The 17187-nt window shown below is 43.4% G+C and overlaps 1 protein-coding gene across 1 annotated transcript; it reads left to right on the top strand.

Moving 5' to 3' along the window:
- Window positions 1-10861: 10861 nt before the first annotated feature.
- sost (sclerostin) lies at window positions 10862-14837 on the top strand (the record flags this gene model as incomplete). The annotated part of the gene is made up of 2 exons (XM_079182841.1): window positions 10862-11132; window positions 13589-14837. 2 exons carry the CDS (start codon window positions 10862-10864, stop codon window positions 13999-14001), a joined length of 684 nt encoding a protein of 227 aa, XP_079038967.1. The 3' UTR covers window positions 14002-14837.
- Between the last annotated feature and the right edge of the window lie 2350 nt (window positions 14838-17187).

The following is a 17187-nucleotide window of genomic DNA, read 5'->3' on the forward strand; positions in this document are numbered from 1 at the left end:
ATGTGACCCTTTAAAAACACAGGTCACAAATACACAGTTTTATTTTTAAAAAGGTTAAATACATTTTAGTTAGTCTCACTCACAAGATGTAGACTCCTAAAACACTTCCCTCGTCTTAAAGTCTTCGTGTGTTTGGTTAGATGTCTGAAATAAAGTCTGTGTTTAATGTTTTGTTCTCTGATATAAAATAGGTCAGTAAACACCCCTCTGGTGAATTTAGAAGCTTTTACATGTCTTAAAAAAGTGATAATGAGACGACTAAAGAAATACAAACGATCCAGTTTGTGTTTTTTTTTCGTACAACAGAATGATAATGTGTGCAGACTTTTCTTTGGGTAGATCAGTTTGGCTATACACGACTTTATTAAGGGTTAGTGCTTTTGTTTGGAACTATTTTCACTATAAAAAATAAATAAATATAATATAATATAAATAAATAAATAATAAAAGGATAACAATTTCAGAAAGAGTTTGTTTGTTGCCGCTGCACAGCTTCACCAGCAGGTGGAGGCAAACCTCCGTTCAAAGAGTAGAGCATCAGAGTCAAGGAGGGGGGAGGACATCAAGAGTTGGGGGAAAGGTTGATAGAGTGAGAAACGAACAATCCTTCCAAATCTCCTAAAGCATTTATGCTATTTTATGTTTCACACGACCGGAGCGACGCACCTGGGATGGACTCGCGGTCACACGGCGGGGTTACTGAGGAGGCTCAGACCAAACCACTCCGTCTGCACCGGTCTGTGCATGACCACGGTTGCTTGCACAAGCAATTATTGCAGACCAGCTGTGTGGTCCCTCAAGGAGCCCCAGTAAACCAGGGACCTCCTCCAGCTGAATTCAAACAATCGATACGTTGAGAATTCTAAGCAAGAAAGCAGTTATTTTATTTCTGTTTAAGCTTAGAAAAGGCAGATAGTTACACGTTTTTTTGTAAGTAAAATTAAGAAAAAAAAAGAGTTTAGCCTATACATCCATAACTCTACATCTGACGCAGAACTAGACCAGGTTCAGCATCCACGTGGGAGAAGCGAGGGCCAGGAAGTAGCTGGAGTAAAATGGAGGGATTATGTGTTGCAGCAGGTTATAGGTCCCTCTGTGACGCTAACTTGAAGGAATCCAGGATGCTCGTTTCCGAAATCTCATCAATAACAGCGCCGGGCTCCGTGTGATGAAGTGCCATTTATTCCAGCTATGTGGCTATGTGCAGCGGCGTTTGCAGCATGGAAATGTTTATAACTAAAAGCCAGAATCAAACTTCCTGCGTTCAGTCACATTTGCTGGCGACGCTTTAATTACTCTGACGAAGGTTTAGATTCAAGATGGATTTTGGTTATTTTAGATTTTGAATAAAAGTGAATTTGCAGCTAAAAACACACGTCTGCGTTTCTTTCCTTCCGTGTGCGCTGAATCACTGTCTCGTTCATCCTCGATGTCGGAGTCACTCGTCACGTTGATCGATGTGGGCGGAAGCTTACGTTTGATTCTTGTTTACGGGGGGGGGAAGTGATTCATTGGTGAGAAACAGGACGTCCAATCAGTTGCACATATTTTTTTTTGGCTTTGATGAATTCTTTTTGCCCGTAATCTCACGAAATAAAAGTTATCAGTCGCCTTTGAACATTTCTTTTACTGCCAGTTGACTCATTCATCCCGTTTCCCCCTCCGGCTTCATAAAGTCCAATGAGTTGATTTTCAAACTTCCAAAGTCACTCCTCTTATCCTCCATATGTTTGGGTTCATCAGACTACTTAAAGATGATTGCAGTCCTCAAATACGCTTTTCGCTATAATTCTCCACAGCTTTTTTTTTTCTTTCCTCGTATGGGCCGCTTCAGCTTTCATCTTTGTCCTCAATTTTAATGGCTTTATGAAATAGAAAGCATATGATGCTCTCTTAAAATCGTCGGAATATCCCACATTCGCAGTCAAGAGGATTGAAAAGGCAGCAGGGCGAAGAGGGAGAAACGCACATCTGTGGCGCAGCGCTAATTATTAGGAAATATCGGAGAGAATGGGCGATCCTCAGATCCTCTTCCAAGCGCCTGTGCCCTCGGTGGTGGTGCTTGTTTCATCTCCGTCCCTTAAACTGTTTTACTGCACTTGTTGTGCTGCATTTTGATCCTGCAGGTCCCAAACACACACACACACACAGACAGAGGATAACGCTGCCATGTCAGGCCTCTTCAAAGGACACTTAACAAGTCATTCTGTTACAGGAATCAGTATATTTCTCCTCTACATACGTGGTTTTATTGAGGAGAAACACTTACTGTAATGGGAGCCGCTCGGTTGCTGTGAGAAGAACAATTTCCTAAATTCATGCATGAACCGAAACGTCCTCGTGGAGAACAAGTTGTGATTTCTCAGAGTGACATTCGGTAGTTTTCAGCTTCAAACACAGACCCAATAACAAAATGAAGCACTGCCTAAACCATTAGCGTTTTTAAAATATCTGCTCATTAAAAGCGACGCAGCAGACGTGCACGTGCACGGTGTCTGCCTCGTTGCTGTTGTGCTGTTTGAGCGATGCATTTGATCTAATCGGCTCCAGATGGGCTGCACAACTCAATAAGCATCACCTGCTCAAAGTTAACTGCCTCACATTCATAAGTACTCGAGATTTACACTGAAGCAGTGCATTATGCATTAATACGTTTGTCTTGAAGGTTTTTTAATAAGCTCAGCTGAGTCATTATGAGTGTCTGTTTAGTCTGTCCAGGAAAGTTAAGTCTGTGCAGCTTTTTAGTTTATAGAGGAAGTGAAGTGACATCCTGTTCATGAGAAATCATAAAAACCAGACTTGAGAATTTAAATAAATGTATGCGCACAACTGCAAAATATTATGTATTCTTACATCACATTCAGTTTTAGCACACAACCCTTTTCATGCCACATTCTCTCAGCTGTACCTAGACAGTGATTATTTTCTACAGAGCGTGCACTCTGTCCCAGACTCGAGTCACACTCTGTGGAAAAGGTGCAGGAAAAGCAACGTTTGAGCGTGAAACAAAAGGCTGTTCGTCCTCAGGAAGCAGCGCGGTGGGTGGCCTTTGGAACTGACTGCAAAGCTGCAGCACCTTCACGTGACGAGCCGAGGCACGACCTCTTTGAACGCCTCCGCTTTTAATTAGCTTTTGTTGGATTAGATACAAGAGCGGCGGATTATTCTCTCATGCTTGTTATCTTGTATTAGTAGTCTTGTAAAAAAAAAAAAAGAAAGTAGTGATTCTCCTTGGAAATATTTGTGTCTGTGCTCAGAGAGCTCGCCAGCTGAGCCTGTTTGTACTTTAATGCCTAATTAGCACACGTTGCACAGAATCCTGGGAGGCTTTTGACGGTCAGGAAAGCCTTCCCGCTGATGCTGCACCGGGCTTTTCATTCACCACCGACATTTATCACAGCGAGCCTCTTGCTCATATTTAGATAAGCTGATTTTGTTCTTTTGTTTCAGCTTGCAAAGTCAGTCATCACCTGGCACCTGATGCAACACCGGTAAAGCTGTAATGTGTATTATAACAAGTGTGAGTTACAGCTGAATGATGACGATGAGCTCTGGATAAAGTACAACATAAAAAGCTGGCTGGATTTATAGCTCGACTCTGTGTGGAGCTTGAGCCGTTAGCTTATTTTAGCATTAAGACTGGAAACGGGGGGAAACGACTAGCCTTGATCTGTCCAAAGTCTAAAAAAAAAAAAAAACGCCCACAAACTAAGTAAAAATAAAGTTTGTGGTTTTAGCGGGTGTTTCGAGTACCCTCCCATAAAACCACAAATTGCAGGTTTTTACATTTCCGTGTGTTTGTGGATTAAAGAAACAACTTCATTTGTGAGCTTTCGAGGTGTAGCGGACACTAATTTTTAACTAACTTTTAAGACAGCCAGGCTAGCTGTTCCCCTCTGTTTCCAGTCTTTATGCTAAGCTAGGCTAAGCATAAAGGCATCAGCTCCAACGCACAGATGTGAGAGGTGGTATCTTTTAATCTGTCTGCAAGAAAGCGGGCGATTGTAGTTCCTAAAATGTCGACCTATTGTTTTGGACACATACATACACCACAGTACAAATAGCTCACAATACACAATACATATAAAATAGTGCATGTAGGGTGTCTGATTTGTGTTTGTGGTTAGGAAGTTTAGTCTACACATTCTTTGTAGATATATTTATTTATATGACAGCTTTTTTTTTATGCCACTGAAAGGGGACCAGAGACGGTCGCTCAACAATGTTAATTACCGTCTTTGCTATATACGCGGGTTATATTTAGACATTTTATGACACTGCTGGTTGACAATATACAGTTTAGATTGAAGGGAAGTTACAGTATGTGAAGATGTGAGTGAGTTCAGTCTGCAGAATGCTGCTGAGTAGCTGAAGAAAGAGGAGAGACAATTTGCCTCTTTCCTCCTGCAAAGACAGGATCGTGTTCCAGTGGTTGTGTGATGACGACGTTGATCTTTTCTATGGAGTTGTTTCTATAAAACTCATCGAAATACTCGTCCTACAGAGTTTAGTCTAAAGTACTTTGTGTTTAAAAGTCAAAGAAGAATTCAACATTTTTAGGAAATACACTTGTTTTGCTTTTGATCAGTGTTGCCAACGTGATGAGTTTATCGCCAGATTTAGTGACTCATTCAGACCATCAGGGAAAAGATGAGAAATATATAATATTTCAAGTCATACCTGCTGTTGAGAGTAATCACAGTGCACCGCTCTTCTAACAGCACAGGTTTTTGGTTTGTATTCTCTCCTTTGGTTCCTTCTGTTTCATTGCTAAGCTAAGCTAAAAATCCTTTTTTGCCTCTGGGCTCGATAGTTGACGCATGAGAGTGGTGTCATTCTTCTCTTACTGTCACAAAAATGTTGAACTGTTCCCTTTTGGTGGCATTATATTGCACAACAGAAGTTTGGGAGCGTTTCCGTTGCTTCTCGGCGGCTCAAAGGCTGAGCCGGCGGCTCCTGGCTAACAGCGCAAACAGAGGCAACAGCGCTGACAGAGCTCAGTGTTTACTTGAGGGGGAACTAATTTTTCGACGTCATTACTCTATTATATCTTTACATAGCTAATAGTTGTTTCCTGCTTTTATTAATGCTCTGAAAATCTAATTTAGCTGACCTTAACAGGAAGTTGGTTATGCTAAAAAACAACCATCCTGATGAAACACTGTTATTGTGTGCATGTATGCACACGGAGACAGATAGCAGTCTCTCTCTTTTTGTTTTGTGTAGTGAATCATTTGTTGGGTAATTCCTCTCCCTGCTAAGAATAGCACCTGCAGCCGGCTGGCAGGCAGCGTGCTGGCGGTGAGCGGTGTGCCGAGAGGCTCGGGGTGGTCAAGCAGACAGCTCAACGTGGTCTCTGAGGTCCGGGACGGTTCCCACAGCTCCTTCTACTTCGGCCGCAGGGCATGTTTCAATGGGCGTACTTTCTATTTTGATGATTCTCTAAAAAAGCCCCGAAGACAAACAAAGAGAATGGCTGGAGTCTAATTTATAACAGCCAGGGTTAAATTTATGGTTTCCGTGCGTGGAGAACCACATAAAAAGTGGAAGAAGAATCCCTCTTTTGGAGTTTTAAGGCTTATCACGTCTAGCGTTCACCTCCCAGTGACCTCCTGCTCTCCTGAAGAAACCCAGCGTGGCTGCCAGCAGACAAATTACTCTTACAGTTAGAACTCAGCATCCTGAGTCATAAACCCATTTTAACCGTCTCTACTGTCTTCCCCCCGTCGTGTTCACATTTATGTTTAATCCGGTGCATGAAAACAAGGGAGTGTTGCTTTGTTCTCTCTGCAATATTGCACAGCTGTACGGTGATAAATTATTTCCACTACGCGACACGATGCACAAGTTTGGTTTGGAAGGAGTTGTGCGTATGAAATGAGCGGTTGATAAATCAGTTGTCTGAGCTGTTGGAGAGCGAGTTTGTTCTCTGCAGTGGGAAAATACAGAGTGATGCAGAGCAGAGCCACAGTCGATGAAACACTGTAAAATGGGGTCAATGCGCAGCAATTGATCAACATTACAGCACTCCCTGTCGTCTTATTTAGATTCTTTACACAGTGTCCAATAGCACTGAAATATTCACTTTAACGTCCTCTATTGTGTTTAAAATGACGACGAATAGTGCAAGTTTAGGAGAGAAAACATATACGGGGGCGACAGATTTAAAAGTGGGAATCCATTCAGTGCTGTTCTATGTGAAACGGCATGGAGCTATAAACATATCCAGATGTGCAGCCACTTAAAATGTAGATATGATACAATCTACATTTCAGATGCACAAACACCGATAAATGTATCTGCATGTCAGACACGAGATCACAGATTTTTCCAGAATGTTCTGCTCTGTAACTTTATCTGCGCTCTTAACGGAGATTTGTCCCCGTCAGAAGAGATCTTCTTCTTTTGAAGCCTGCTTTGTGAGTAGGAATTGGTCCAATTTGTTCTTATATAAACAGTATAGGACAGCTTTCCAAAGGGAGCAAACCACACTGAAGCATCGGGATATTCAGAACTGATCCACATCATACCAGCAAATATTCAAAATCTGCCTTTATTTAACATGTTTCAAAGAATCCTCAAGTCCAGAGTGCAAAGATATACAGTGTGTGGTTTTTATTCAGATTGTGGGGCCCTCTGCTTCGTATCTAGATCTTTAAATGAGTGTCACATGTAGTTTAGGAATCATCTCATATCGTCTTGTATTAACTAAAAATATTGCAAAGACTTTGTGACGCCTGGCTGAGGTGGAACATTGGTGAGTCGTAAAAGAAAAATGTTAACAAAGTGCAAAGAAAACAGACTTAGTGAATAAATCATGAAGCAACTTAAACGTCCACCGGAGAGACGAAGAATGAGGGCAGACAAAAACATCACATCTGTGTGGAGCGACGAGAAAGACGTTCTTCATATTAGTACATAACAGGCGTCATGTTTTCTTCTTTGTTTTCCATGTTTAAGGTTTAACCGGCGCTCTTTTTTGAATTGCATCATCTCATTGTGTTCTCTTCTTCTGCAACGGTTTAGTGCCGCAACCAGCTGTTCATCTTGATGCACTCAGCTCCTAATATTCACATAAATAGAAACATGCATGAACTCACATTTTCTTTAGCCAATTTGCTGTAAATTCAGTTAAAAATTGCACCAAATTGCAACAGAAATCTTGCTTTATGAGTTTGTACGGCAGCCCTGAGAGGGCAACGCTCTGCAAAAATTAAGAAGACACATGCACATTGACAAAAACACAAGCATATACCGATGTGTTTTTTTCATTCTAACATTCTAGCAGCACTCAGAAAAAGCGCTGCAACAAGCTCACAACACGACGGAAACTGTTTCCAGCGGTTCGAGACACTAAACTCCTACTTCTACTCGGCACTAACGGCATGAACAGAATACGAATTAGACTTTTAAATATGTGGCAGGGTCACATCAACATGTCGCCGTTTGCTGCACTCGTTCTCACACGTTCATGAGGCGTTCACTGTTCTATCCTTCTGAGGGTTAATGTGCGAAGCCAGAAAGCTGAACTTGAACCTACTTTGCATAATTGCCGTGGACACATTATGAATAATTCACCCCCTCGAACTCTTGAGTTAAACACTGCCGAGTTTCAAACAACAATATCTCCTTTATTTACTCTCACTGAGCCTGTGATTGTGTTGGTTTCTAACCTGTGTGATCGAGAACTTTGTGCCATGAATCACGCGAGAAAACACAGAGCACGAGCAGCCGAGACGGCTTGTTTATGGACTGAAAACACTGTTTTTCTCCGTTTCCATAAAGAAATCATGCTCCGCCGTCCTCTGCAGCGCTGGAGGCTTACTTGCAATCTGGGGAGCATCTGATTGTTATTTGGGCCTCATTGTACTGTTATCGTGATAAAAGAAAACACTGTGCTGGGGCCCAAGGGCTCCATAAAGAAACCAAGAGAGGTCTAAATTGAGACCGGGACTGACATCGGTCGCGACGTTGGCGAGAAGGCTGTAATCAGAGCTGGCTTTGTGTAGACAGTCGGATCATCCGTCGCTCACAAAATAAAAAAAAAACACATTCTGGCACGACCTCAGAGCTGCAGGCTTGAACACAATAGGAGGACTCGGCTGTCCGCTGTAGTTACTGGAAGACATCTCGGCTTATGAAATGATCGTCATGTTCAACTTCAACGTTCGTTAACGGACGGACCCCGCCATTACTTGTGAACATGAACAACAAAAGTTAAAAGTTGAAGATACTTAAAGCTGCAATATGAATGTTTTTAAGTAAAAGGTGGAAACAGAAAAATAACGGATACGTTAAATACGGACGTTGTTGTATGTGATCCGAGCGGGCGACGTGGTTTATCGAGCGACGGTTATTGAAAGTTACGTGGTTTTAATAACGAGGTTAACGAGCACGAAAGTCCACTAATGGCCGAAGGGTCAAACAAACACAGGACTTTCACCCAGGAAACCGCTGTTCGTGTCCTGTGAGAAACCAAAAGTAACAGTTGACCTTTCGCTTGTTACATAACTACGTTTATTTATTTATTTACGATACTTACGGTAACGTGTTTTTACCACAAACTATGATGGTTATTGTAACTTTAACCAAATCAGCGTATTTCCTCATACAACGGTTCTTATATTTTATAAAAAAGTGCGTTTTCCTATGAAAGCCAGCAACAAGTGTCCCCCCCCATTACATACATACATTTCCACCCATTGCATACATTGAGTCTCTTCAAAATAAAGTTCCGTCTTCACAGAAAACTCAGTTGGGTTTAGGCAACAAAGCCACTTAGTTTAGTTTAGGAGGAGATCGTTGTTCGGGTTAAAACGACCACAGAAGTGACGTTGACTTCTCGTTTCACACAGGGAACAAGCAGAGGTCTGTTTGTTGGCCAAAAACAAAATGAATCAATAGTATGAAATTAATGTTATAGCCAAAACCTTTTTTTAATTTCACTCTCTGTGGAACAACGCCAGACGTTATCCTGTATCAACATCACAAAGAGGACACATTTCCACTTGAAGACGCAGTTTTTTTTTTACATATATTGTGAAAAAGCTCAAATTATTATAGAATCTAAAGGTAATTGAGGACTGAAGGAGACGTTCACTCTGCTGTCATTCACAGAAGAAAAGAATGATGTTGGTGGCCGACGTTATTTAAGCTTCATCTTACGATGTGATTATTTTAATTTCAGTGTCATCCCCATTTCGCGTGCACCATTTTGAACTGCGATGGACAACGAGTTGGTCGCCGCTCTGCAAACCCTGATTTAAGGCTTGTATAAAAGTAGATGGACCATGATGTGTTATTATGGGAGCGTCGCTGTGCCTCAAATGAACGGGTACAAGATGTGTCAAAGCCGTGATATCGACCAAGGCCTTTCTATTTTTCTATCCTACAAGCCTGTGACTCTCCCAGACATATCTATACTTTTAGATTACCTAGAAGCCCATTTCTGTCCCTCTTCACAAGACTTTATTTATTCTCCCTCAAGAGGGCAGTGTTTGAGTGAAAGAGGCCTCATCTGTCATCACATCATCACTGAACATCAGCCTCCATGTGTGTTACTCAAACTACAATATTTCATGTATAAAACATCAGATGAATTCAGGTCTTATTGCAGGAGGGAGGAGTTTAATGGAGGTGTGAAAAGATTTGAGTCCCTGCTTTGCCGTGATGATGGATGATTAACGAGAGGAATTAATGATTAACTTGTGTTCAGACTTGTTTCGGTGTAACAGGAGGCTCAGGAGGAGCGTCGGGCTCATCTTGAATAACTTGCGACGTCCAAAACAAATAAACCGCCTTAAAAAAAAAGCCTTAATGCTTTTCAGACACGTAATTCTGCGGAAATCATTAAAGGAGGAGGAAGAGGAGGAGAAGGAGGAGAAGGAGGAGATGCATTTGTACACAACAACAACAACAACACAGTGAGATGAGTAGATCAGCTGTCTTTCCTCCTCTTTGGTCTCCTCTGATCTCCTCTCCTTTCCTCTCTGTCTCCTCCTCTAGTCTTCTCTCCCATTTCCTCCTCTCTTTCTCCATCACATCTATTTTCACCTCCTTTACTTTCGTCCCCTCTGCTCCCTCTCTCCTCTCTCACCTTCCCTCTATTCTATTTCGTTCCTCTTCCTCTTCTTCATTTGCCTCTCCTCTCCTCTCACTTCCCCCTTCTTTATTTCTTACTCTTCCTCCTTTCTCCCTCGCATCTCCTCTTCTCCTTTCCTCTCCACTCTTTCTCCCTCTTCTCTATTTTCTTCTCACCCTTTCTCCCTCATCTCTTCCTCTCCTCTCACTTTCCATGTCTCCATTTCCTCCTCTCTTCCTCATTTCTCCCTGTCCTCCTCTCCTCTCACTTCCCCCCTCTCTGACCTCCTCTTCCTCCTTTACCCCTCTCCTCGTCTCCTTTCCCCTCCCTTCTTTCTCCATCTCCTCTATTTTATTCTCCTCTATGTCATCCTCTTCCCCACTTCTCACTTTCCATCTCACTATTTCCTCTTCCTCCTTTCTCCCTCTCATCTCCTCCTCTCCTTTCACTTTCCCTCTCTCTCTCCTTTCTCCCTCTCCTCTATTTTATTCCCCCTCCCCTCTCTCTCCTCCCTTTCGCACGCATCCCTCTCTCTCTCTCTCCCCTCTCCTGGTTCCTCAATGAATCTCTCTCCAGGTTCGACCCCTCCCACTCCGCGTGAGCGCTTTAATTGTCAGCTATGAGGAGAAACTTGCTTAAATACCGCGAGCGCCTCCTGCACTGAGGGTGGATCTGACCAACTTGTCTCTATCTCTCTCTTTTCTCTCGCGCGTGTGATTTTTTTTGTTGTTAAATTCCCCTCGTGCGTCCTCGCTTCATTTCTGCCTTCGACCGAGCAGCATGCAGGTGTCTTTGGCCCTCCTCGTGTCCAGCGCGGCGCTCGTGCTGCTGCAGGGATGCTGCACCGCCGTGAAGGGATGGAAGGTACTAAAGAACGACGCCACGGAGATCTTACCGGAGTACAGAGGAAACACTCGGACTCCTCAGGAGGCGATACTGCAGGTGCTCAACAGCAACAGCAACAACAACAACAACAACAGCAACAGCAACAGCAATAGTATGAACAACAGGGCGAAAACCGGCGGAAGGACAGCGAACACGGTCTCCTACAGTAAGTCCTCACTGAAGTTCTCTGGATGTTAAAAACTGGAAATCAAGTTAAAAACCCGAATGTTGCAATAATTAAATTAGTATCTAGGTTAACCTTAAAAAAAGCTTTTTTTTGTTAATTAAATGTGAGGAAATTAACTGATAAAAATACATGTAAAATGATGCATTTACACGTGTCAGGTCACGCGCTGTATCAGTGCATTTCACTGCAAGCGACCGCATTTATATGTGAACAAGTGCTCAGGAGCATTCAAATATATCACCTTTTTTATTATGTTAATACATTTATTAATTTATATTATCATCAGTGTAGAGAGAATCACTCTATCCTTAAGTTTATGGTCTTTTTTTATCAATAGATATTTTGTTGTTGTTGTTTAAATAAACATATGTCATTATTTGTGGGAGTTGTGCACTCGTACTGATCAACACCACAAATAATGTTTATTTAATGCCTGAAAAATGTAAAGTTACATTTGACAAGTTATCTGTTTATTATTAAATTTGTATTATTTAGTTTGTTCCTATGACTAAATTATTTGATTAGACTTGATCCACCTTTTTTTTAAATTCTACATATTTAAGAATTGAATCTTGAGATAGAATCAGTTGATACGTGAAGTCTAAACTCTCCAAATCAGTGGATCTGACTCTAAAATAAAAAAAACAGCCCAAACACCACCTGCCTGCTCATCTGACTCCATGCCTCTCCTGCCTCCCTGATCAGGAGCAGCTCTTCTGTGTGGGAAGAGTGTTTTCTTGCTTAATCCTGCCAGAGCGGAGGGTGGTGAGAGCGGCACAGACGCACATTCTTGTGGTGTTTCTTCCCCCAAACACACGATCTGAAGTGGAACATTCACAGAGAAATCTGGGCTTTTTTTTTTCACGTTGTCTTCCAGCTTATTTCCTTCTCTCTTTACACTATTAGTCAAGCTCGACTTACATCACCATGATTGCAACAACATGTCTCCCAAAAAAAAGTAGTTTGTTCTTCAGGGGGATTGCTTTTTAAATGCAACACTGCCTCTGAGAATGATTCCCACCTGTGGCCAGTAAAGGTTGCATGTTCTGATTCAAGCGGTGCATGTAGAGCAATCTCACGCCCGTGAGCTCACGATGGGTGGTGAGACATTCTCACAGATTTGTCTTCATTCAAACACTGGGGGGGGGGGGGGGGGGGGTGATTAGTAACATGATTAGTTGGATTAGATGAGCAGTTGACAACTGGGAATGAGCAGGTCACGATCTGTTTGAGGATGTTACAACACATCCACAAATTAAACAACATCGTGCTAATTTGATTCCTCATCGGCCTGGTCTCCCAAAAAAGGGGGAGGAGAAGCACATCATCTTTGTTTTTTTATGGATAAACTGCAAATGTGTCGAGGTTCACACGGGGAGACAGAAATCTCCTGGATTATTTCCTTCAGCCGACTCTGGGCTTTTGTCCTGGGACGTCCTGCACCCGGTCCCTGTGGGGTCACAGCGGAGGCTTTGACCACTAACTGGCCTCCCTCCAGTGTCCTCTCCCAGGGCTCGTCTCTCACCGCCGGGGGGGGAGGGACACAGCTCACGCAAGCCACCACCATTAGTGTGAGGCTGACAGCGGAGAGGAGAACAGGAAATGTAAGGGGGGGGGGGGATTAAAACTCTCGGAACAAGACAAACTGAGATACGGTGGTGACTGGTGCAAACCGCTGCGCAGTGCGTCGTGTAGCGGTCGTATACTACTGCGGTCCCTTCAGCGGCGGCCACAGAATAACACCAGATCAAGTTCTCATGGGGAGAAAACAAAAAGGAAGTCACCTCACATAAATCCTTTGTTCAGCCCTTTTTTGCAAAGAAAGCCACAGAGGAAAACAGATCCCTCTCTGAGTGTATCATTTCTAAACCAACAGTTTTTGTAAAAAAAAAAAAAAAAGAAAGACAATAACTCATGCATTCGGCTGTTAAAAAGCTAAACACAGGATTACAGGCCGAGTGTGTCGACTCGAGTCCGTCTGGCAGATGTCCAGTTTTTTCAGAACCGTACGGTTGCTTTAAAATAACCAGACAGCTATTTACTCCTCCATCACCACATACGTTTCCTGAGGGCCAGCGCTGTATGCCAGCTTTTTCCTTGCAGCCCCAGAAACCTCCATTAAGTTTGATTGAGCTGTTTAATGGCCCTCTGGTCTGGATTTGCTATCAGCTGATTGCTGCCAGCTGGATCTCTCTTGTGGAGCCCTCGTCCGTCCGCTAATGATCAGACCGTGAATCAAACTCCGACACTCTGATATGATCTTTTAAAAATCTCTGCTTAAATGCACAAATTTGTTGCATTAAGTTGCATTTTACGAAGTGCATTTTTCGGCTGCACTTCCGTGTCTCGTATTATAAAGTGAGCCACTTCGGTTTGTGTTTGTTTTGGGCTGCAGGCACAGAACTGTAACTGTGATATTCTGCTCTTCCACCCAGGTGCCGCGGAGCTGAGCTGCAGGGAGCTGCGCTCCACCCGTTACATCACCGACGGATCGTGCCGCAGCGCCAAGCCGGTCAAGGAGCTGGTGTGCTCGGGCCAGTGCATGCCCGCGCACCTCCTGCCCAACTCCATCGGCCGCGGCAAGTGGTGGAGGGGCAGCGCCTCGGACTACCGCTGCATACCGGCCCACTCCCGGACGAGGAGGGTCCAGCTGCACTGTCCCACCGGCAACACCCGGACTTACAAAATCCGCGTGGTCACCTCCTGCAAGTGCAAGCGCTTCAGGCCCCACCACAACCAATCGGAGGCCAAGGAGGTCCCGAAGACGCAGCGCAACAAGAAGCACGGCCGCTTGTCTCAAGACCGGAGCAAGAACAACACGCCGACACTGACGGGCAACTCGTACTGATGCTCCTCTTTCAGCACACGCACACACACACACACACACACACCAACCGATCTCCTTCAAATAGGGAGGAGATGCTAAAGAAATATCAAAGAGAGTGAATTCATAAGCTAAATTGCTGGGCTGGGTTTTTAAGTCATCAGTCTTTATTTTTTTTTTCAGCATATTTGTGAACTCTGCTGCTTATTTGCATGAGAAAAAGGAGTCGGGGGGGCCAGGAGCCTTCACCACAGCTGCGACCGGTCCAGAGATGCAGCAGCACCATGTTGGATCATTTGTGATCACCCCAACAGCTCGTTTTTTTTTTTTTTTATGTCCTCCATTCAAAACAGCTTTCATTTAATGGGAAGTCCTCCCGCGAGGCTTTCCAGGCCCATCTGTGCAAACATCCAGCGGATGCAGAGCTGCACCGCACCGCAGCCTCGCATTTTCTTTTTAAAGCTGAAAAGGTGCATCTTCGCTCCAGAGTGGTTGTAATCCACCTCCGTTTGGCTGCGCGTGTGTGTGTGTGTTTGTGTGTGTGTGTGGGGAGGAGATGGTGGCAGCTCTGGGGGCTTCGACGGTGGGATGTTGACAGGTTTTGGAGAGGCCCCGTCCTGTGCGGTGGTCCGGGCAGCTCACTAAACACCTCAGTCTTCAGGACAAACCTTAGCCACAACCAGGCCGGTCTGTTACAGAAGCACCTTTCCCACGACTAGATACAACGAGTCAGGAGAGGAGGAGAGGAGGAGAGAGCCGTTCTGACACCACAAGGGCACTGGGCATTCCTGTGGGACTCCTTTTAATTGCTAAATGAGCTCATTCCTGTGTTATTTCAGTCATAAAAAAAAAAAAAAGAAGCCATTTCCTCTAGACGTAGCCAGTTCCTGCTTGTTGGAATCACACGCAGACCAAAAAATAAATAAATAACAAAGAGCACGTGTGTGTGTAGAAGGCATCAGATAGTTAAGCGTGGCGGTTGTGTTGTTACCTTAGGGCAGAGAGCGCACACCGGAAAGTCTTCAGTGAACGGGGCCGAATGATGGCAGCGATCGACCCGTTTGTGTTCGAGGCGCTTCCGCTCCCGTTCTGTGAATAGCCCAAACAGGAAAGATAGGAATACAAATAACCGAATGGAAACAATAATTGCATCATCGCATGGACCGATAAAATCTGGCCCCAGTGCGTCACTGCAGACAACACAGCCTCCTTCCTCAGCAACGGGGGCCGCGCTTCACGAAGAATATTCACAACGTTTCCGCATTTTGTCAGATGTTCTTTTTTTTTTTCTCCCACTCATATTGCTCCATGATTTTTTTTCCTAAACTGTACTGACAATGTTTGCTTGTTTTCCTGATTGTGTGTGTGTGTTTTTGATTAAATAGCAACTGGAAGGGGTTTGTCTTGTAAGCGGAGAGCTGTGATTGTACATATCAAACCTGTTTGAAGAGGGAGGGAGGGCTGTTTTACTGCAGACACTACAGAAGGACTGTTATAAAGAATGAACTGCATATTTATTTTTTATTTCCACATTTAAATTATTTATGCAACCTTTTTTGTAGTAAATGATAGCCATTATTGTCATATAGTATGATAGAGACGTTGGAGATGAAATACTGTACAGAACATGAATAAAGTAAAGGCAGATATATTTGAAAGAGCCGGTGTATTTGTTATCTTTCTTGTTCAAATGTGTTGCAGGTTACACTTTACCTTGATCCCCTCGTGTAGCATCAGTAAGTAGTTTATAAACGGGTTATAAACGGGTTATGACACATTAGTTGTAAGCAGATATAAGTGATTATAACTCCTTCTGTGGTGGGATGTAAAATACATTTACTATGGTAATTTAAGTGCTGTACTTAAGTACAATTTCCAGTATTTCCATTTTATGCTGCTTCGATTGATATCGGAGGCAAATATATTTCTTAATTTACAATATTCTTCAATTACTTTGCAGATTCAGATTATTAATACAAAATGTAATCAACAAATAAATTAAGAAGCATTTCTGTTGATAAACCTGACAGAATAAAAAATAATTACCGGCTGCAACATCAACGTGATGAACACATTAATGCATCAATAATTATATTCCAAGATTTAGAGACTTTAATGCAAGTTTAATGCAGTATTTCTGCGGCATTGCTACTTTTAATTTAAGAGCACTTCTCCCAATACTGCCTATAAGTGGCAGCTGCTGTATAAACACAGTAAAGGAAGTAAAACAATGAAATATGTCTTCATCTGAGGAGTTATAATCGTTGGCAAATACTGTGAACTGTGAGCTGACAACTTCATTATAGTGTGTTATATTAAATGCATTATTAAATGTTTATATATGCTTTATAAAGTGCATTTTTTTGGGATGTCTGTTTGACGTCTGCGCAAAGAAATTCAGCCAATTAGGAAGTTGGGATTTGCCGCCGTTTGAAGTGTCTGCACAGCTTTGCAAAAGAACAAGAGGAGGAGGAGGAGGAGGAATCTCTTTGTTTAAGAGGCTGGCTGAGAGCCACAGTCATCATTCTTCTCCTCCCTCGTGGCTTCAGGCTCGATCCTTCCTCACTTTTAAAAGAGCGCTCTGCGGACGCTTGTCATATCTGGAGCGCACCTATTCCAGCAGAGAGACCAGCGCTTTGCTGAGACTTTTCACTTGCAGGCAAAAAACGGGAGTTATGCAATCCAGGCGCCGAACAATGTAACAGACAGAAAAAAGAGGTGTTTATGCTGAGTTTTATCTGCAAATGTTATTTTTAATTACCGGGACAAGAGCTCCCTTCGAGCGCCAAATAAACACGGCATTAAAACACAAAACAGGAAAATCACTGTGGCAACTGCGGTCGAGAGCTCGTCTTTTGTCGTGCCAACGGAGAACGGTAGATATTACATTTCACTGCGTCACCCGTAATGTGCAGTCATTATGTCATTTTCAAGCCCTGTTTTCCACGAGAGAACAAACATGCCATGCTTTCACTCAGGCAACTGGCAATGGAGGAAGTTTCCCAAGGAAGTTTCCCAAGGAAGTCAAGAACACGTACTTAAGCGTGAACGGTACCTTCCTATATCGATGCTGACAAGGCATCTGCCCCACGTTACCGTGTGCACACACCAGCGACCTGCAGGTGACCCTCGCAGGTCCGGGGAGGTGCACGAGGAGTCAGGCGTGATCTATTATTCCCAGCGAATGTAGCAAGTCTACGACACTTCGCT

This window comes from Pholis gunnellus (genome assembly GCF_910591455.1).
Source record: "Pholis gunnellus genome assembly, chromosome: 21".
Taxonomy (NCBI): domain Eukaryota; kingdom Metazoa; phylum Chordata; class Actinopteri; order Perciformes; family Pholidae; genus Pholis; species Pholis gunnellus.